Raw genomic sequence first — 23,611 nt, 5'->3', positions numbered from 1 at the left:
GCACAACCCCGGCTGTGCAACAGTTACAGTAGCCAGGGTCTGGCAGTCCTTCTAGGCATGGCCTGCCCCACGTACTCCGCTGCACCTCCCGTCCCATGCGTGCTCCACATAAACCCGCCGCTCTCTTCTGATTTGCATAGCGGTGCCACGCTCCTGTGCAACCACCCTACAGCAATCTGTGGCACCAAGCTTCTGCTTATCACTGGTGACAAGTCCTGCTAACTGGTGACCCTTCAGAAAGTTGGTGGAGTATGCACGGGGGAGGGGTGATGGTTGCTGATGAAGGGATGGGAGCAGGGGGGCTGAGGGTGTATGCTGGTGAAGGGATGAGGGGCCAGGGGGCCTGGGGGAGTATGCTGGTGAAGGGATGAGGTAGCAGGGGAACTAGGGGTGTATGCTGATGAAGGGATGATGGGGCAGGGAGACATTATGTATCAAATCCATGAAATACATTATATAAGATGCAACAGTACAAATTGAAAAATGGTCAATGCCAAGGTAGCCTAGAGCAAAGAAGCCAGGCTTCATTAGGGTATAACAATGCATGTGCTGGATTCCATCGGTGCCAAAGATGATGATCCTGCCTAGAGGTCATTGCTTTAGAGAAAGAGAGCGGGCCCAGGGCATAGAGTCTTGATTTACCATGAGGGGCAAGGGTTGCAGGGGGTTGCAAGGTTCATTTTAAGGAAACAGCTCAGCAGACCCACCCTTCCTTGTCCATAAGGGGAGTGTCCAAAGCTGGGATCTGTATTTTCAGACATTTATGATATATCCTAAGAACAAGCCATAAAAGTCCAAGGTGAGAATACATTTCTAATTTCTCAATAATTTCATCATTGCACTATACTTTGCAGTTTCCAACCCATGGCTCTCCAGCACCTAGTAATGTATACAAAGTCTGTGTAGTGGGTAATATTCCTGTTGTAGTGTCCCAGTACAGGTGTGCCACTAAGTCCTGTATTCCACCTGTCAAAAGGTATCTCTGTCAGGTGTCACACCCTATCATAACTGCACAGTTTAAGGTATAAAGGTTTTTAAGGTATAAGGTATGAAGGGTTAATTGTTTCTATTGTACTGTGTTATGTGTTGTCCAATCAATACCTTCACGCCTTCTCACCTATCAGTCTCTCACACCTCACTCTTTCTAGCATTTTCCCCACCATCAGGAGGTTAGTCCCAGTCACCCCTATTTAGGACATTTATTTCCTGGTGGGGAGGGTTTGATTCAGTTCAGTTCCTAGTCGATGGTGGAGAGAGACAGATCAGATCAAGAGTTCCTGCTAAAGTCTATACCCAGGCCTGGCCTGGCCTGGCCTGGCCTGAGGGCCAGAGCCATTGTCAAGAACAAAGATTTCAGATTTTTTGACAGGCTACAAGTAACAAGTATGCAGTCCTAAACGCAAAGATGGGGTAACTGTCACCTGCGATACACCTTGTCTATGGCAGAGATAACCAACTCAGATCTTGTCAACTCTATCCAGAAACAGAAATTAGACTGCAGTGGAGGAAAGAGCACAAGCTAAAGTACTCCATTGGAACCTGTTTAACCTACTCGGGAAACCTTGAGGGGCTAGCTATACCCAGTTGTTCAAACCTGGGACTCATACTAACAGACCTGACACTTTGTGGGGTCTTTTGGCAAAAGGCAGTCAGGTACTCGGGTAGGGGAGTTCAGAGCGGGGCCCGCAGGGACCCTGCTATGAACCCCCACCATCCTGGGTGTTATTAATAACCTGGGAGCACGGCTGTTAATGTGTGCGGTCCGATCGCAGCGCCCGCTAATGAGCCGTTTAGACGCAGCTGTCATGGCTGGCAGCTGCATCTAAACTGCTTTTTATCCCTTTCCATGGTAGTCTAGTGGGTAGATTGCTCACCCACGATGCGATCACGGAGGGGACATCCGTTTAACTTACCCGGTCGGGCCTCAGCATTGGAATGATGCTGATCCTAGCTCGGTATTCTGCTGAATTGGTCTGCAGCTAACCAGTCCAACAGAACACCGATTTTTTTACAGTGTAAAAAAAAAAAGTTTTTTCATTAATTAAAAAACCCTCCCCTAATAAAAATTTACACCCCTTTTCCTATTTTATAAATAAAAATAAATAAACATATTTGGTTTTGCCTCGTGTGTTACCGCCCAAACTAATAAATTAGTACATTCCTGATCTTGCACGGTAAATGGCGGAAGCGCAAAAATCCGCCAAAGTGCCAAGCGATCAAAAAGTTGCATATATGCAATCAAGTTACCGACAGAAAGTACACATCATGGAGCAAAAAATGCACCTCACACATTCCCATAGACCAAAGGGTAAAAGTGTTATAAGCACTCGTTTCCCGCTCGCTGCCACCGCCATTCCACGTGGCGGCAGCAGCGAGCGGGTAAGTGTGGGAGGGGCCGCAGGGAGCTGCGGGGGGCTGTCGGGGTGATCGCTAGATTGTCCGGGCGGCCCATAGAGGACAGCGGCGGTCTGCTGCCGCTGCTCCTATTCCATGGAGCGACGGCAGCAGATCGCTGCTATCACAGTCGCTTGTTTTTCAACATGTTGAAAAACAAACGACTGCAATGATCAGCTTGTTGCCTTCTATTCCACGGGACAATTATCGGCAATGGCCGATAGCAGCTGAATACAGACGATCATCATTCCGTGGAATAGGGCCTGCATACTTCAGGAAAATTTATCCTGATTTCTTATCAGATCCAGATAGATTTCCTGAACCATAGGGTTATAGTGTGCTTGGCTAAGTACTGGCGATTAGTTTAAAAAACAAACAAACACCCAATAGTCCTTTTCAGGACTAGTAGTCTGTCAGTGTGACTGACAAAAAAAACATATTCCATATAATATACGTGTATAATATGGAATAATCATATTGGTTTACAGCTAGTAATAGTCAGTAATTCAGTCCACTCATGTGCTTGACTACAATACTGCATGTATGACTCAGCTAACAGAAAAGGGTCTAGATCAGGGCCGCCCCCTGTTGTTGTATTAGGATTTATGGCGGATTTATGTAAGTATAAAAAGTAATGATGAGCGAATACTGTTCGATCGAATAGATATTCGATCGAATAGTGAGATATTCAAATATTCGATATTCGTATGAATATCCCACGAATATTCGACAAATATTCGATAAGCGTTCAAATCCTCCCAGCTTCCGGTTTTACCATCCAAATGGTCAAATAGATGTTTTTCACTAATCGAATACTTGTTCCCATAGACTTTATTGGGATCGAATATTCGATCGAATATTCGAATATTGGCGGGATATTCGTACGAATATCGAATATTCGAATATCCCACTATTCGCTCATCACTAATAAAAAGGTATTCCAACATATAGTATGTGCCATGTCTTTAGTGTATAGCAGGAGTAATGCCAGGAGTTGTTGAAGGAGTATAAGCAGGAGCAGTGGCGTAGCGTCGCCTCTGAGGCCGGGCCGCTACCAAGGAGGGGCCCGCGGGGCCCCCCCTTGCCGCCACACTGCCCCCTCCCACTCTCTCTTGTGACCGCAAGCAGTATTTTGCTTGCGGTAACAAGAGGGAGGCTGGAACTGGCCCCCGATTCTTTCCCCTCCCAGCCCTGGCAGCACACGCACAAGTGAACTCTGTGTGAGCTGGGGAAGTACTTCGGGCACAGGGCGTGTCTCTAACACGCGCCTCCTGTGTCGGAAGTAACAGCCCTGGTGCACACAGAGCTCTGTGGTCTGTGTGCTGCCGGGGCTGGGACGGGAAAGAGCCGGGGAGCCGCAGGTCAGCCGGGGGCCAGTTCCAGCCTGCAGGAGAAGAGAGCCACGACGGGGGAGCGAGTTGTCAGGTGAGTTGTTATTGTTTTTTTATTCTTTTATCTGCGTTGCACAGAATAGGGGGCATCTATAAGGGGAATAACAGAGGGGGCATCTATAAGGGGGATAATGTGGGGGCATCTATAAGGGGGATAACTGGGGGGGCATCTATAAGGGGGATAACTGGGGGGGCATCTGTAAGGGGGATAACTGGGGGGGCATCTATACGGGGGATAACGGGGGGGCATCTATAAGGGGGATAACTGGGGGGCATCTATAAGGGGGATAACTGGGGGGCATGTATAAGGGGGATAACGGGGGGCATCTATATGGGGGATAACTAGGGGGCATGTATAAGGGGGATAACCAGGGGGCATTTATAAGGGGGATACAGGGGGACCATCTTGAAGGGGGATAACTGGGGGGCATCTATAAGAGGGATAACCAGGGGGCATCTATAAGGGGGATAACTGGGGGGGCATCTATAAGGGGGATAACCAGGGGGCATCTATAAGGGGGATAACCAGGGGGCATCTATAAGGGGGATAACCGGGGGGGCATCTATAAGGGGAAAAACCAGGGGGGCATCTATAAGGGGGATAACCAGGGGGCATCTCTATAAGGGGGATAACTAGGGGGCATCTATAAGGGGATAACCAGGAGCCATCTATAAGGGGGATAACATAGGGGTGCCATCTATAAGGGGGATAACAGGGGGGGCATCTATAAGGAGGATAACATAGGGGGAGCATTTATAACGGAGATAACATAGGGGGGCATCTATAAGGGAGATAACATGGGGACTCCATGGAGGGTGTATGCAATAGGGCATGTACTATAGTGGACTACACAGAGGGGGCATAAACTATAAGGGTGATCACATAGCGCCAGCCTACCCACCTAATGAGCGCACAAAGGGGACAAGACAGATGTGCAGTTTGTAGAGAGATGAGGATGGTGCCAGAGTGAGGGGTCTAATATGTCTGGCAGATTCTGTGGATTCGTGGCTCGGAGAAGTTCTCATAATGGCCCAGGACAGATGGAGAAGAAGATGAAAAGGGAATAACTCCAATCAGAGAAGACGTCCCCTGTGAGTCACCGGATATAACTGCACTGTAATGTATATGGAGTAAAGAACCTGTGTTGAGCTGAGGCTACCTCTATATGACTGGATGAGGTGATATTGGTCTTTGTACATTGGATGTTATTCAGTAGCAGCGGTTGTATTAGTCAGTATGTGGTGGTATTACTCAGTATGTGGTGATGTTAGTCAGTAGCAGCGGTGGTGTTAGTTAGTATATAGTGGTATAAGTTAGTAGCAGCAGTGGTGTTAGTCAGTATGTGGTGGTATTTTTTACTTGTAATCTGGTACTTTGTTTTATTGGATTTAGCGTACTGGATTTGGTCAGTGACAATATGGTGGTCATAGTGTGGCGGTAATATTTGCCCCTTGTATACTGTTATTATTGGTAATATTGGTCTCAGTATACAGGATTTGGTTAGTAACAGTATGGCGGTAATATGTATGGTGATTATATTTCCTATATACTGTTATTATTGGTAATATCAGTCTTGAGATATATATACCAATAGCATCGCTTGGTCTAGGAAGGGGGGGGGCAAAATGATATCTTGCACCAGGGCCCAAGAGACATTAGCTATGACCCTGAGCAGGAGGTGTTGCAGGAGTTATACCAGGAGGCGTTTAGAAGTATAACCAGGAGGTGTTGTAAGAATAATGCCAGGATATTTTGTAGGAGTAATATTAGGAAGTGTTGTAAGAGTGATACCAGAAGATGTTCAGGAAAATAACCAGGAGGTGTTGGTGTTGTAGGGGTAATGCCAGGAGGTGTTGCAGAAGTAACGCCAGGATATTTTGTAGGGGATTTTACAGGCGGTGTTATAGGAGTAATGTTAGGAGGTGTTGTAAGGGTAATACCAGGAGATGTTCAGGAGTAACCAGGAGGTGTTGTTGTTGTAGGGGTAATGTTGGGAGATTTTGCAGGAGTAATTTCACAAGGTGTTCAGGAGTAGAGATTAGCGAAGCGAATCTGGCAAATCAAAATTCACTGTGAATCGGGCCGTCCTGCCAATTCGTTCAGGAAATTCGCAAAAAAACGAAAAGGCGGCAACACATGTTGTCTGGAGCGTCACTGGGAGGGAAAAAGGGATTAAAGGCCCTATTCCACGGAACAATTAACGTTCATAAACTCGCTCCAACGACCGCTCGTTAACGATAATCGCTTCTTGCAATCGGTGTAAACGAGCGAACGACAAAGGCGAAATTGTTATATTGTCATTGGTATATTGTTATTGGTTTTTCAGCATGTCGAAAAAAAATTTGAAATCTTCCAGTCGTTCGTAAAAAGGTTTAAAAAAAAGTAGGTGTGTCGTATGGTCATGATCACCCTGGCGAACGTTTTAAATGACCATGTAACGACCGCAAAATAATCGTTACACTACATATATCGTTCACGTTATGTGTTATCGTTCGCTAAAAAAAATTGTCCAATCAGCTGCAGACCCCTTGTGATGTCAGCACCTACCCCTCCCCCTCTATATAAGGCGGTTCGGTAATGGAGGTGGCCAGTCGTCTGTGTGTGAAGGAGAGAGCAGGATGGCAACGAGCAGTTAGAGCAGAGCAGGGAGAGACTATATAGGGACAGAGAGAAGAGGAATAGCAGGGCTGATTGTGGGTGATTTTTTTTTTGCTGTAGCTACCAACCAAATGTCCAATTTACCAAGTAACTGGGTGCCTATAGGAATTCACTGGGACCAGTGAAGACACAGTCCATATTATTCACTCACTGGGCACTGTGAACTCCTAGTGAGTTATACCAATTTACTGGGACCAGTGAATGGAGTGTGCGCCTTACATAACCAGTGGTGGCACTCCACTCCTACTATGTTATACAAGTTGGATTTCATTATATTGAATTATTGGCTGGCTGATTGACTTAAAAAAAAAAATGTGATTTTTCAGCCTGGGAGTCTTATATACATCCATACATGCTTCCCATGATGTTCCCATTCCATTTCTCTGGTGTTTCCATCACTTTTGAGGTTTTGAGTTGCATTAGACACCCTCTCCTCTGCCAAATAGGAGGTGGGGTTTTGTACCTCAGTTCCATTGAAGTGAATGAAATTTAATTGCAAACCACACCTGAACTGGAGACAAGAGTGTAAGGGGTATGAGAAAATACCTGGGCCACTATTTCCATAGAGCTGTAACAATGGGGGTGTCCTTGGGTCCTGATGTAGTTTGTGGTGAACCATGGTGACATTGCTGGCACCCTCCTCCCATCCATGCTATGGTTATGGTCAGTAACTCCCTTACAATTGTAATAATTCTAATACTGGCTGGGCTGGATTGTGGCTGCACCCTATCTATCTATCCATCCATCCATCCATCGCCTATAGCCTGGGCCAGCTCCAATGACTCCAGGGACTTTGTTAGCATGTGCAGGGAGACCCCCTCCTCCCCCAGCGTCTGACTTATCTCCCCCCATATCCAGAAGCTGATGAATAGAAGGTGGACACACTCCTCCCCCGTGTCTGCAGACATGGACTGGGTGGAGACAGCCGGCATGAATGAGTGGGATGTGCTTCATACCTTTTCAGCACAAGACTAATGACTTCTTTGGAGCTTGACTTGATTCCAGGGGGAGGGGGCGGTGGGGCTGAAGGCAGCAGGGCAGGAGGGCAGGAGGGCAGGGCAGCCGGCAGCAGACTGTCTCATCGTCCCTGGCTCTTTATCTGACCCCCATCAGCTCCTGGCACAGCCCTGTCGCCGCTGCCTCATACAGCTGGCACAGTCCTATGGCAGCTCCTCTCCTCAGAGTCCATCCAGCTGTGTGCACAGTCTGTAATAGTAACATATACCATACCACTAGGCACACTGTATATTACTCTGCACACTGTATATTATTCTGCACACTATATACTATTCTGCACACTGTATATTACTCTGCACACTGTATATTACTCTGCACACTATATACTATTCTGCACACTGTATATTACTCTGCACACTGTATATTACTCTGCACACTATATACTATTCTGCACACTGTATATTACTCTGCACACTGTATATTACTCTACACACTATATACTATTCTGCACACTGTATATTACTCTGCACACTGTATATTACTCTGAACACTGTATATTACTCTGCACACTATATATTATTCTGAGCACTATATATTATTCTGCACACTATATACTATTCTGCACACTGTATATTACTCTGTACACTGTATATTACTCTGCACACTATATATTATTCTGCACACTGTATATTACTCTGCACACTGTATATTACTCTGCACACTATATATTATTCTGCACACTGTATATTACTCTGTACACTATATTACTCTGCACACTCTATACTATTCTGCACACTGTATATAACTCTGCATTCTGTATATTACTCTGCACACTATATATTATTCTGAGCACTATATATTATTCTGCACACTATATACTATTCTGCACACTGTATATTACTTTGCACACTATATACTATTCTGCACACTGTATATTACTCTGCATTCTGTATATTACTCTGCACACTATATATTATTCTGAGCACTATATATTATTCTGCACACTATATACTATTCTGCACACTGTATATTACTCTGTACACTGTATATTACTTTGCACACTATATACTATTCTGCACACTATATATTATTCTGCACACTATATACTATTCTGCACACTATATATTATTCTGCACACTATATACTATTCTGCACACTATATACTATTCTGCACACTGTATATTACTCTGCACACTATATACTATTCTGCACACTATATATTAGTCTGCGCAATGTATATTACTCTGCACACTATATATTACTCTGCACACTATATATATTACTCTGCACACTATATACTATTCTGCACACTATATATTAGTCTGCACACTGTATATTACTCTGCACACTATATATTACTCTGCACACTATATATATTACTCTGCACACTATATACTATTCTGCACACTATATACTATTCTGCACACTGTATATTACTCTGCACACTATATATTAGTCTGCACACTATATACTATTCTGCACACTGTATATTACTCTGCACACTATATATTATTCTGCACACTATATACTATTCTGCACACTGCATATTACTCTGCACACTATATACTATTTTGCACACTATATATTACTCTGCACACTATATATTATTCTGCACACTATATACTATTCTGCACACTATATATTACTTTGTACACTGTATATTACTCTGCATTCTCTATGTCTGCTGATCACACCCAGATGGAGCAGAGCTGAGTTTGTTTTTTAAACATTGGGATAAATAAAGTAGTGATTTCTCCTGTATCTGACACACTCAGCTCTGCTATAACCCCCCAATCCATACAATATAACACCAGAGCCAGTGGTATTGCTTGATCATGGCTACAATGCATTACACAGTGATTAACCCATGCAGTGCCGGCAGTCCGGTAACAATGCCTTCGTGTCAGTGCAGAGAACAGAGCAGGGATTCAGTATCATCCGGCAATAACTCGCTGGAATACGCTGTAAATCCACAATGCTGCTCCCCTGCTTTTATAAGAGACGCTTTATCTGCTGCTATTCCAGTAATGGAGGCTACACATATAGAGGTAAGTGGTCTAACAATAGCCCCAACACACAATAGCCTGGAGGCTAGAGAAGGACTGGCAATGGTGATGCCAGCCTGTGCCAGGGGATGCCTGCAGCTGCCAGCTCCTGTGCCACCCTCAGGCACCAGGGATCACATATGGATTGCAGAGATCAGGGCTGACAATTCTGCATTAAGGACACTGTGTGGGTGGAAAGAGTCATAGAGCAGATAAGCCAGGGGCATGTCAGGATAGAAGGCAGCAGAGAGCAGCACATGGAGGGGGGATCACTGGGATCTGGGATGTGCTGCTCTGGCACTGGCTGCAATCTCTAGGAGTGATCAGCTGAGGATCCAGTGTCAGCTCCTTATCTGCTGCTGCTGCTGATAGCATCTGGGATTAGGAGATCATTGCTGGCTGTCTCCAGCACACACATATACATAGCCCCACTAGCCAGCAGCCACCTCATGTGTATCACTCTGCTCAGGAGGATTTAGGCACGCTTGTGTGGTGAAAAAAACACAGGAGGAGGGGTGCTGCTGCTGGGGAAGAAAATAAAGGAAACGGAAGCCAAGCAAAAGAGTAATAGTAGCAGCAGCAGCAGCAGCAGCAGCAGCAGCAGAGGGGACCCTCCTGTGATCAGCCCTGGCTTCATCCATCCCAATAGCAGCAGCAGCAGAGGGGACCCTCCTGTGATCAGCCCTGGCTTCATCCATCCCAATAGCAGCAGCAGCAGAGGGACCCTCCTGTGATCAGCCCTGGCTTCATCCATCCCAATAGCAGCAGCAGCAGAGGGACCCTCCTGTGATCAGCCCTGGCTTCATCCATCCCAATAGCAGCAGCAGCAGAGGGACCCTCCTGGGATCAGCCCTGGCTTCATCCATCCCAATAGCAGCAGCAGCAGAGGGACCCTCCTGTGATCAGTCCTGTCCTACACTCCAGCAGCAGCAGCAGAGACCCTCCTGACATCAGCTCTGTCCTTCTTCCCTCCAGCAGAGGGACCCTCCTGACATCAGCCCTGTCTTCCTACACTCAGCAACAGAAGGACCCCTCTAACAGCTGACCCTCTCCTCACACACTCCAGTTACAGCACCAGCAGCCACTCTTCTGATGTCACATCTGTGTTCATTGACTCCAGCATCAGCATTAGCAGGAGGTCAGCAGTACCAGCAGAAGAACCCTACTGAGCTCATCCTCCAAACAGCAGCATCAGCAGAAGAACCCTGCTAACATCAGCTCCTGGTCTCATATGTTCCAAAACCTGCCCCAAAAGAAGGATATTCCTCTGATCAAGCCTTGTCCTCCTCATACATTACAGCATTACCAGTGGGACCCCCTTGTGAACAGCCCATGTCCTCACTATCTATCTACAGCATCACCAGTGGGACCCCCTTGTGATCAGCCCATGTCCTCACCATCTATCTGCAGCATTACCAGTGGGACCCCCTTGTGATCAGCCCATGTCCTCACCATCTATCTGCAGAATCACCAGTGATCAGCCCATGTCCTCACTATCTATCTGCAGCATTACCAGTGGGACCCCCTGTGATCAGCCCATGTCCTCACCATCTATTTGCAGCATCACCAGTGGGACCCCCCTGTGATCAGCCCATGTCCTCACCATCTATCCCCAGCATCACCAGTGGGACCCCCCTGTGATCAGCCCATGTCCTCACCATCTATTTGCAGCATCACCAGTGGGACCCCCCTGTGATCAGCCCATGTCCTCACCATCTATCCCCAGCATCACCAGTGGGACCCCCCTGTGATCAGCCCATGTCCTCACCATCTATCTACAGCATCACCAGTGGGACCCCCCAGTGATCAGCCCATGTCCTCACCATCTATCTGCAGCATCACCAGTGGGACCCCCCGGTGATCAGCCCATGTCCTCACTATCTCTCTGCAGCATCACCAGTGGGACCCCCCTGTGATCAGCCCATATCCTCACCATCTATCTGCAGCATCACCAGTGGGACCCCCCTGTGATCAGCCCATGTCCTCACTATCTCTCTGCAGCATCATTAGTGGGACCCCCCTGTGATCAGCTCCTGACCTCATACACTCCTGTAGCAGCCACCTTCCTATGATTAGCCCTTGACCTCTCTTAGCAGCAGCACCACCAATAGAGAGACCCTCCTGAAAACAGTCTCTGTCACCATCCACATTGCAGCCAGCTAAGGAGCTACAAGAAGTCAGACTCCTAGTCTTCTGCTGTCTGGATCTGTTGGGACAATGAACTTCTGCTTGGCCAGTACTTTGCCAATGTGTGCCAGTTCTCCTGGGATTACCAGACTCACTGGATGGATAGTTATATTTACAACTTTTTTGCACATGTCAGTGGGATCCTCGTTCTTGACAGGTAAGAAATCCACCTTCTGAATATTTTTATAGGTTTGGGGTTTGATCTGTGTGTAATGCACATAAGTTATTCAGCTTTATCTGTATTAATCTGCTGGTTGAATGTCACCTCCTGTATTCCCAGTAATATGCCTATGGATAATACAGGTTCCTGTCACAGTCACTGCAGGAGAGCAGATCTCTATAGCCCACCTGCCTTCTTTAATTTAAGGGGAGGATATTTTATACAGAATTAGTGCAGGATATAGTTACGTGTGTACAGGCAGGTGGGGACCCCTGTCCCTGCAGGAAGGACATACTTTACTGACACCTGGTACATACTATAATAAAGCTGAGCTCTACTGCAGTCTAGCAGGGTTGAGTTTCAAAAAAAAAGGTGATGCCAAATGTAGATAATGCTGAGTTGATCATAGGACAGGGGAGGAGTAGTGAAGGGCTTGTTATGGGGTGCTTACATCCTCACATCCTTAGTGCTTCTTTTGAAAAATGAGCCTTTTGATAAAGACAGATCAAGATGTCTCATGTCAGCAGATCACCTTTCTCCAGAATCCCCTGTCTTTCAACTACATATAAAGATATATGAACAAGGAGCAACATGTAATAACTGGAGACACTGTTTTTTTTCTCATGTAATTGAAAGTTACTGCAGATCAGTCAACTTTGTCCTAGTTATTGTAGTCATGCACATTATACTGCTGGAGTAGACAGCATACCCAGCACCTTGTGTACTAACCTGTTATGTGTAATACTGGTATACTATGGGAGGATGCAATGGGGGAATCCTTTCATAGATGCAGAACTTAAAGGTCTGTACCTCTTATAAACATATTGTAAAACATAAGCTTTCTACAGATAAGTGCTGGATGCTTGCTGTCAGATTGTAACAATTCTAGAAGTACTAAAATATCCTCTGCCTAGGAGTATACCTTGTTGGGACATGGAGCTTTACATACAATGTTATACATTATTTTGGCTTGTTCTCCAAGGCTCTGTGGCAAAATGTGAAAATGAAGGAGAGGCCCTGCAAATTCCATTCATCACTGACAACCCCTGTATCTCCTGTGTGTGCCTGGTAAGTGTAAAATTGATCATTTTATGGTTGGCCTCAGTAAGCTAAATGTCCTCATAGTAGTCCTATAGCCCTTGTCTGCACCATGTATCAAACACACTGTGCTACATGTAGATCATATAATGTGCCAAAATGCCAACAATATAAATTATTATTATTATTATTATTATTATTATTATTACTAATAATCATCCCACAGCAAAATACTATATATATATATATATATATATATATATATATATATATATAGCGGTGTGTTTTAATGTTCTACCTGTTGCTGTCATATTACCTTATATAGTTTATTTAATATTACTTTTATTATTGTTAATTATATAATGTATAATATATTATGCCAATATTTTTTGTCAATTTACATTGTTCTTATAAAGATGAGTGATATAATTATCAAATCATCGAGAAATAACTAAAAATGAGGTTAGGATAACTTTTCTAGATATTTTATCTATCTAGACCTGTAATGTAAATTTGTGTCTATGTGGTTAGTAGTCATCATGATAGGACCAGCCAGATTAAATCACTGTGATAGGGATTAGAGATTGCTATCTGGGGATTGGTGTAAATAAGGTTCTGGTAACACAATCTAGCCCTAAGCTGTTTTTTCTGGTTTATCCTTATGTAAGCTGTGTATATGTCTTGTAGACGGTATTTAAATAAATTAATCAATTCCATTGCTAATGATCTGAGGGCAAGCCCTATGGGACCTACAGTGCATTCCTTGACAAACACTATCTTACACATTAAAAAATGAAACAAAAAAAGGATAATTTACTGATTTCAGTTTAATCTTTAATTTATCATTTATTTTAGTTGTTTTTATGGAGAGAGAGTTACGCTTTACATTACCACAAACCCTGTAACAATGAGTTATTGTGCCTTGTAGAGTCCACACTTAAAATTGTGTAAAATTTATACAAATTTATCTGAGATTTCTTTTTTTTTTTAAGAAAAAAAAATCCCAAGTGGTCCATCTGATATAAATCTTCTTGCTCTTTTACCATGTTATTCTGGTTCAAACCTGCTGCATGAATACTACATGATACTACATAAATTATTGAATTACTTCTCTACACTTTCACTTGTTAGTCTATAAGCATCTCTACCTAAATGTTTGCTTTATGTTTCTTTGTGGACCAATACAGGTGCTTTACTGGTACTGTTGCAGCCCAGAATTCATAAAATTTATAAAATCTGCAAAACGTATCATTTCATGTGATTTCATTAATGCAATGTTCCACTCTAGATATTAGTATGTGTAATATTGCAGTGCATTGTCTTAAACATATTGAGAAATCATGTGACATTTTACTCATCTCTGTTTTTATGCTGAGTATGTGCACTGACATTATAGAGTAGCAGAAATTTGATGATAACCAGATGACATTAGATTATGTTGTGTACTTTAATGTTTTATAGTGACACATTCACATATAAACTAACATGCGCTTATTAACTCTAACTTTATGGCAAATAAAGACAGTAACTTCACTGGCTGTTAGTGAACCCATAGCTTTTAGTGATTTCTGTTAAGTCAAAGTCAAGCGTGAACACAAAAGAAACAGTAAAGAAAAAAACTCTGTACAAAAGTAATTCAAATGGTTTCAAACGCTGTTTGTGAATGTGACTTTAGTCTCTCCAGTATCTTATTGTCCATTAGGTATCCTCAAATAATGCACCAAACCTTTGTACTGTGTGCCCATAGATTTGACAGTTTTATAGCTGATCCAATTACAAATAGAAACAGGCTTTAGAACCTAAGGTTGCTGATACACGTCCCATTTATGGCGCATTACTGAAACGGCCAGATGTGCTGCTGGAGTGAATGAGATATTAAAAATTCAGTTTACACAATGTAGGTAAAACTCACTTGGTTCTCAAGCTTGCTGCCTGCAAATTAATAGTATCAGTCGATGGATCAGTTATGTATGTAACAAAAGACATCATACTATACAAAGCATCCTCATTTACACCAGTGCTTGTCAAGAAAGGATTGTCTGACTCATCCCATTTAGTTTTACGTTATACAGAATGATGCATTATTTGGGCTCTGAAGGTAGAATTAGCGATATCTATGTTGGATTTGTAATAAACAAGCTTGACCAAAATCATTCCTAATACAGTTCGCTGTGCTTACTCGATGTAGTCCAGGCAGATTTACTCATGAAACTGATCCAGAATGGGCCCAAAATCTTCTGTTAAATGTTTTATTTTTAGTGTACCATCATTTTTTATGTCTAGACAAGGGTGCCGGGCGGAGTAAACTGGTAAAATGCACCAGATTTAATCATGAGGTGCACCATTTATGTCTCAAAGAATGGTGTAAAGTAATTCAGCCTTGAGCTGGCATAAAAAGGGATAAGCTAGCATCCTTGCATGATCTTAGAACTGACTAAATCATACCTCTTTAGGTGCCTATTTCCTGGTTCTGGTTCTGTACTATGGCTTAACTGTATAATCAAGCTGTATAATAAAGATGGGGCCAGAAAGAGCTCCAGAACAATAAAAGAAATAGATCACCAGATAGCAAATGTAGAAATAGAAGAACCACATGTGTAGAGAAATACTGCACCCAAAGCCTGCAAATCACCTAAACCTATGCCCAAGGCCTCTATCTGCTTCCAGACCACAGCCCTTACTCTGAACCAGCACTTACTGAGAGGTGTGAGAAAAATGACTAACTTCTAGCTATATGCACCAAGATGCCAATTCTGTCACTCACGTGTGCCACTGTGATAAATTTGGCACAACTTCTGACTGTCGCGTCTAAGTTTATGGTGTCTCAATTTTATGCAGCATTAGTAAATCTGCCCCATTGTTTGCAAATCCTATCCAATTCTTATTCTGGCACTTGGAGAATACTTTGTCTAGTCGTTGAAGTAAATGTTGAGAAATACAGGATGGATGAAGTAAAAGTGGTGCAGTGGAGAGCTGGAGCTCTTCAGATTACAGCTCTCATTTTTCAAGTGATTACTTGCTATAGGCAGTTCCTTTAGTGTTAGTTGTACTATTATGGGTTTTATACCCATTGGGTAAGATTTATTAAACTAGGGGGAACATTGAAAAGATATCAGTAAGAACCAGGATCCTATTCCGGCTCTTCCCTGAAGCCATTTGACAAGGAGAATCTGTTTGGTTGTTTTTACATTTTGATTTATTTTACGTTTTTTAAGTATTTTAAGTTTTGGTATAACATAGTGTACCTCTAATTTGATGGTTAAAGTGACACTGTTATATGAAAGATCATTGTTTTTATTTACATATTGCTTTAAAAACATATGGTTCTAGACATTTTAAAGGAGAAATGTAGGGACATATATAATATAGTCCTAGCTCAGCGGTGGCATGAATAAGTTTGCGTAGCAGGTGACAATGATCATGAAAACGAAATCCCTAGCAATGAATACTAAAAGATCTGTTCTAGGGGACAAAGCATATCTTAAGACGTATTCACCTTGAGTTTAGGCACACAAACAATTCCCACTTTATAAAACATCAATCAGACGAATTTATCTAGGTGTTATGGTTGAATAAACACATTTGTGAATCTTGGCAGAGCATGTATTCAGTGATAGACTTCATATTCTGATAACAGTAGGGTTATATCAACTGACCTTCATTTTTGTCCTATTGTGATTAGGCCTTACCTGCCGGAGCTTGTATGGTTAGATTAAAACCTGACCCTGATATGCTTATGACATTGTGTAGTGTATAAAACATGTATGGCAATACCTGCTGGGTTCAAAAGGAAGGTTTTTTTTTCTAGTGGATTGCATTATTCCAATGCAATAATAGTATTGAATGCAATAATAGTTATTCCATTTAGTAAACACGTCTTTTTCATAATTGCATATAATAATAATATTTTATAATAAATATACATGGTATTCCCATTACTATTTGAAAAACAAATTTAAAGCAGATGTACCATCAGGTACATTTGCTTTAAGTTTTGCACATGGACAGAACCGCGCTGGTGTGGGGAAGCCGGTGCCACAGTCCTTTTTTTGAACCACGGCCCAGTTCCTGTGTACGACACCATTCTATTCCCGAAAAATAATCCAGCGGTGAAGCACTGGAGGCAGCCTGTACATTCACTTCAAGATCTTTAGAATTGTGTTGAAACTTGGAGTGGGCAGAGAAATGTAAGCCCAGCTAAAATGTCCCAGTTGGAATGTGATCTTTTAACTGTTGGATATTACTTGAAGAGGTTATCCAGTTAAGTAAAATACATGTTCAATAAATCACCCCCACCCCCTCCAGGAGACTAACAATCTGCTCCATACTTGTTATTACTTTATCAGTCCCCTTCCTAAGTTCTGAGCTTGCTGCTTTCTGCTCCAGACACATAAACCTTTTTCTGAGCTGTTCTTTCCATCCCGCTCTGAACTCCATTTTCCCCCCTTCCTTCAGTGTCCCTGGCCGGCTGTAACTTCACTCTGTAATGCTGGCTGGCCCCCTCTGATGTCAAACTGCTGGTACTCCCACTGTGATTAACCCTCCTAGCATCACAGGGTGCAGTGACAGTGAAAGTAATAACAAGTATGGAGCAGATTGATATAGTCTCCATGGGATGATTATTGAACATATATTTTACTTTACTGGATATCCCCTAGTTTTATAGCAGATTTTCTTCCAAAATGTCTCCGCCTTATGCAGTGTTCATTTTAATCCATATCTTTCTTTACCTGCCTTCCAGTGTCTGCAGTCAGAAAGTGTCTTTATAGCATAATACAACCATCATAATATTTTGCTGTGAGGATAATGGGGAAAATTTATCAAACATGCACCTAGTGTAGACCCAGCAAAAAGGTGCAAAATATTGTGCAAAATGGTTGTCACATGCCAGGTGGGTGGGCATGGGGATGCAGCGTGCTATAAAAGGGGCGTGTCCGCTCCCATGCTAGATTTACTGTAATAGATGCCTGTACGCAGGCATAAATTGTAGTGTAAATCTATACCAGCTAAGGGCTGGTGTAATTCACTGCAGTTGCCGCACAGTAACCTCAGATGCACTGGATTTTTTGAGAGGCTTGTATTTCTCAATAAACCAGTATGCGGGGAAGGACCAAACAATGTCTTTTTTTTTGCTTTTGCTTATCATTTTATTTTTATGGCCAGAATATTTATTTTTCTTTAACAGTGTATTTCTTCTTACCACTTTCTCATAAAGCAAACACCCAGCCAATAGTTGTTGTATGTGTACTCTTGGGCATCTTAGTTATTAAAGCTTCTAACTCCATGCATGCAACCAGGAAATAATATGTTCTACTATGTTCCGTTGTGGTTTGTGTGTACTGTTTATTTCTTAAATACGGGTCTGCAGTTTAGCACCCCTGCTATTTAGCTGTTCCAGCAAATGCAGCACCCCTTCATTGTTTACCAGGAACAGCCCCTGTAATTTGAACTCCTTTACAACTATTTTAATTTTTTTCACTTTTTTTCTTCATCATCCTCTTAGATCCATAATTTTTTCACCAATGGAAATGGCAGTCACTTTTTCTGAGTTCACTGAGTTTCTTTAATGGTCACATGTTTCTTTAATGGGTCAGTATGGTTACAATGATACCAAATCTGTATACTTTTAGTTATGTTTTATTACTTGTGGATTCAATAACATTATATTTGAATATTTTTTATTTAAATGTATTTGGTTTCCAGCAATTTTTTGTGATATAGGTTTTCATGCTATGCTTTTTCTGTAGGGAGATAATAATAGGCTTTTGGCCTATAATGGTGTTTGAACAATTCCACATGAAATTTTTTGTGAGCTTAATTTTTATCTGAAAAATGGGATATGATTTCATTTGGTTGAATTTCTTCCCTTTTTGAAAACTTTCGTAGTCCTCCTAGGAGACTTTTTATTTCATTGCTTGGACAGATTAATGCAACAGATATATATTACATTTATCTCTTCAATTGATACACTATTAGTACACTGTGGCAGGATGTAGCAGCAGATCTGTCACTGTAGCCACATAAGTCTTCAAAAGGAGGGTGGGGTGCTGGTCAGACCACTGAACAACCAATCTACATCATTGTAGATCCTAACTGTCTCACTAATGGTGTGATTGCTATTGATCTTGGCATCTAATCAGTTAAATGACTGATATCCTATTCCTGTGATTGGCAGCAGGTGGCAGCTACTATCTGCTTTCATGTATGGGGCAAGCTCAGCTCCTAAGTCTACTTCATACTACGACTTCTGATACATGACGTACCTGTGCATTGTGTTTTGGGTAGTGGCTAAAAGTGGCTATGGTATGGTGTTACATCTCAGTTACTGTCACTGAGAGTTGGACTGGTCCATGCTAAGTATAGGTCATCAAATTTAAGGTCCCACACTACTCCCTTAATAGGACAGCAACATTTTACCTGTTGGGTCATTAAATTAAAATAAATAAATAAATAAATAAAGAAAAGAAAGGTATTCTGAGGTGTGACAACCATGTTGTCCAGCAAATGGTGGTAGGGCTAATTCTAAATGTTATTTGTCAGAATAGGAGGTTACTATACTAATCTTCATAAGTGAATGTAGAATATGAATTTCTGTCATCAGGCAGCAAAACAAACTCATTGGCAATTGAGGAAACTCACTTGTGAGTCTTCAGGAAGTCTAAAAGTTAAAGTGTCACTGTCGTTATAACTTTCAAAACCTAAATCAACAGTAAATGTGATATAAAGCAATTTCTCAATTTACATTCATTATTATTATTATTTTTTGTTATCATGGAAAGCACGGCACTTCCTTTTTTCTGTTTCAATAGTTTATTATTGAATTTTCATAAAAAAAATTTCAAGATAACAAATAAAAAGCACTATGGTGCTAGTGCATAAAGTATAGTTCTCTATGATTTTTTTCTCAAAAAACAGAAAACAGGAAGTCCTTTGTATCCCAGGCCATCTGAGCGCTCACATAGAGAAGGCAGTGAGACTGATGGACACATTAAGCCGTGACTCTCTGTACTGGGCGGAATTCTATTGTTTAGTCTGTTTTTTTTCCAACCAGCACAAGTCAGAAAATCTGCCTTCAGGAGACTGAACAACAAAAGAAATAATGAATGTATATTGCAAACTTGCTTTAAATCATATCTACTGTTGAAAAAGGAATAACGATAGTGACACTTTAATAAATATTTACAAAGGAAAGTCTGATTTGTCTAATATTATTTGTTCTAATTTAAAGTTTTAGATGTTTTAGTGCAAATATGAATATGATGTATGCTACAAATAGGAGAAACCTGATTAGTGAGTATGTATGGCCAGAAACAAAACTCTACAGCTAAAACTTCTATGGAACATATTGTGTGTTATCTAGATGTGGTTTTGCTGTTCCAGAAAAGGCATAAGAATGTAACAAGGCATCTCTTCTTTTACCTCACAAGCATATTATTAGAGCTTGTGGTTACTTTCAGATGAAAGCTTGCCCTCCTTTCCCTTAAGGTTGAAACTGGGTGCTTAAGTGAGTACTTTCACTTTATTGCCTTCCAATTATGTCTTACTGCACCATGCTCTAAAATAGGACAACTTGTAATATATTTCAGCACAGATTGGGTTACAAGTAGAAGATGACATAACAATACTTGGCAGGCTGACACTGATTTCTATGTTCTGGGTGCTTATTGTAAAAATGCCTGTGTATGCAGTCACCTACATTATAGTCAAACGGAAAACCATGCCACTGATTGTATGAAGTGTTACATGAAAACTTTGAGTTTAATGCTCTTACTTTTTAGTAATGTTATTTATTGCTTAAAATAAAAACTGTTTCACCATCTTTGATGTGTAAATTTCGTATCTTTAAGTGCCCCCCCTGTAAAATGTCAAAGAAAGCTCAGGATCTGCAGTTAGAAAATGTATACATAAGCGGTTTTATCCATGTTTGATAATTGTATTGGTAGTAACAAAAGAAATTATAAGAAGAATATAGTAGAAGTTGTATTAAAAGGGTTCTCCAGGGACTTTCACGTCTACATGCGTTCAGTGTCTGGCTGGTATAAAATTGCGTCTGCCTTAACCCCAAACTGCCAATATGGGCTACACAGCCCACGTGATTGTTCCCTTCAAACTGGCTCCCTCCCTCTCTGTCTGCATGCCTATCTTATGTAACAAAGGAGCTATCTACCTAGTATTTATCATCATAATATATGTTTTCTCTGTCTCTGTCTGTATGCCTATCTTACGTAACAAAGGGGCTATCTACCTAGTGTCTACCATTATATATATTACTTTTTACAGTGTGGTATAATACAATACTAAATACTGTATATACAAAAACTTTAAAGCGAATATAACAATTAAAGTCATTATATAGACTATTATAGGTTATTAGAGGCTGTATAACTTGTCAGGGTGGCCAGGAGAGGTATGAGCTGTGAACACCCCTGGATACATTCATTTGGCCAATCGTTAGGAGTTGTAGGTGTAGTGAAGTATGTATGGTGATGAGGATTTGTGCGAGTTGCAACCTGTTCCTAGATATAGGGAGTTTACTATTTACTATTAGCTTCTCACCGTCCTGAACCTAGAACTCACACCCCTTTAAAAAGGAAGTTCATGACCACCTAACTATGTGTGTATGTATTTACAGAAACAGATCATGGCACTCACTACTTTTCTTGCATAAGAAAGTCCTTCTTTATTGCAAGGCCATTGTAAAGTGCAGAAAGAAATAAACAAGGCAGCGGCCATTTCACTGTGATATGCTATGAGACATAATGTCCACAATTAAGTGAACGATCATAGACAATATTAAAAGAGGCATACAATATATTGCTACCTGTCAGGGCATGGTAAGAATTGTAATTTTTTTAGCAGGTTTCCCATCCCTGCCATAGTGGATAAAGACCCATCCATCATTTTTAAACTTACATCAAGAAAGTTTAGACTGGTTCCTTTAAACTAGAAAAAAATTGGCCATGGTTGGGGCCACCGGCATCCCCTTTGCCATGCCTGGCCATTGTTTATATGATTGTCCTTTAAATTCAAAACCAATATAGATTACAAAAGAAAAGTTTGAATTGTCCCCTAAATTATATTTAGAAGTCACATTCACATTCATGTAAGCCATGCATATTCATAGGGACATTGGGTATTTTATTAGCACAATAAATGTTATTTTTCAGCTACAAAATATATTAAAACGTATGATCAACCAGCTGTACTAGTAGCACATTACATAGAAAACTAAGAAATTGGCAATTATAAAACTTCAACATAGGTTAATTTTCAACTAATGGCCCATAATGTGTCATGAAATAACGTTTAGCCATGCAGGATGTTAATAGGAAGTATGCTGGTAATATGGTAGAATTGCTTATTGAGTATGTTTACTTGAGCATTTCCTAGAGTGCCCCAATGCACTGCCCACATTACTATACTTTCCTGGAATTCAGCAAAGAGTAGCAATGTATCCTAAATTAACAGAATCCAATATTCAAAACAGTGATTTCTTCTGGCAAGTGCCTTGTATTTTAGCTGTTGTTGATACTTTTCCATCTGTAGTTACAGTGAAGGCTATTATTCATCTAAAGTATGTAGTGAAAGTGTTCTTCAGCTCAGGCATTCACAGTGGCAATGAAAGGAAGCAAAACAGAAAAAGGCCAAAGTTGATATCAAAGTTAGCCAAGAAGATGAAACCATCTATGTTACTTTACAATCTCAAATGTTAACCTGGATTTACTCACTGAACAACATTTTGATAATGTTGTCATCAGTCTGAGCTGGGTTATTTTCCTAGCATGTGAGCAGGTAATAGTGTGGCCATGGTGGCAAACTAAATCTCTGCTCCTGACATAATGGGAGATACAGTTTCAGGCTATGTTCACACTGCGTATGAGTCCGGACGCATTTTGTACGCCGCCGTACATGTGCGGCTGAAACTGCGGGCATGGGAAAAATCGACATGCGGCCGGATGCGTACGAACCGCGAACATACGCCCGTAGTACAGTTATGCTTCCCTAGCTTGTTTCAAAGCGATCTGAAACAGGTCATTTATTTGGAAATCTTCGCCCAGCCCAATAAAACGCCCAGAACCTTTTGGATCGAAAAATCTAGTTCAATTTGGCTGAAATAAGTACTTCGTACGGGACCGCATGGAAATCCACGGCCGTGAGTTTTAACATTTCCGTCCCCAAACAATGGTCTTGTTCATTTTTCACGGCGCCACATACGATCCGGCCGTAAGCTCATACGTAGTGTGCATTGTGTGGGCGTATATCGTATACTTTCAAGTGAATGCATCAACCTCAAAACTACGTGCGTATATTTGCGGTTCGCACTACGGCCGGACTCATACGCAGTGTGAACATAGCCTCAGGGTAATTTAGACAAAAAGAATACTATATCGAAATTGGACGTAGTTTAGAAACAGATTTTTTTTTTTATAAATATGTTGCCTTCTAAAACTGTCTGGTCAAAGTGGAAACTGTGTAACAAAGTACACAGGATTTATTCCCGCAATAATAAGTAAAAGTGATCCCAATAACCTCTATAGTCACAGCTGTGTAGCTGCTTACAGTGTGGCAGCAGCTGAGTATAAATAGAAGTCTTCTATATATGTATGCAATGATTAAATACAATATGTACAATACTAAGCGCAGGCCTCTATATTGGAGCTATATTAGTTAAAATCCAAATGCTGAAAAATAGCTTTAAATGATCTGCTGAATGCCGCAATACAACTCCACTTTCATTAAAACACACAATCATGCATGGTTACCTTTTTGGAGAAGTATG

The 23,611-nt window shown here is 41.6% G+C and overlaps 1 protein-coding gene across 1 annotated transcript in view; it reads left to right on the top strand.

The window, feature by feature from the left end:
- The first annotated feature begins 9,891 nt into the window (after positions 1-9,891).
- BMPER (BMP binding endothelial regulator) overlaps positions 9,892-23,611 on the top strand; it is a 206,300-nt gene continuing 192,580 nt past the window's right edge. Inside the window, exons 1-2 of the mRNA XM_069958442.1 lie at positions 9,892-11,790; positions 12,776-12,861. Of these exons, the coding sequence (XP_069814543.1) occupies positions 11,664-11,790; positions 12,776-12,861 (213 nt within the window). The 5' untranslated portion in view covers positions 9,892-11,663. The remainder of the gene's footprint in view (positions 11,791-12,775; positions 12,862-23,611) is intronic.

This window comes from Dendropsophus ebraccatus, chromosome 2 (genome assembly GCF_027789765.1).
Source record: "Dendropsophus ebraccatus isolate aDenEbr1 chromosome 2, aDenEbr1.pat, whole genome shotgun sequence".
NCBI lineage: Eukaryota > Metazoa > Chordata > Amphibia > Anura > Hylidae > Dendropsophus > Dendropsophus ebraccatus.
The sequence above is the reverse complement of the archived record's forward strand: the minus strand, read 5'-3'. Positions and strand labels throughout refer to the sequence as shown.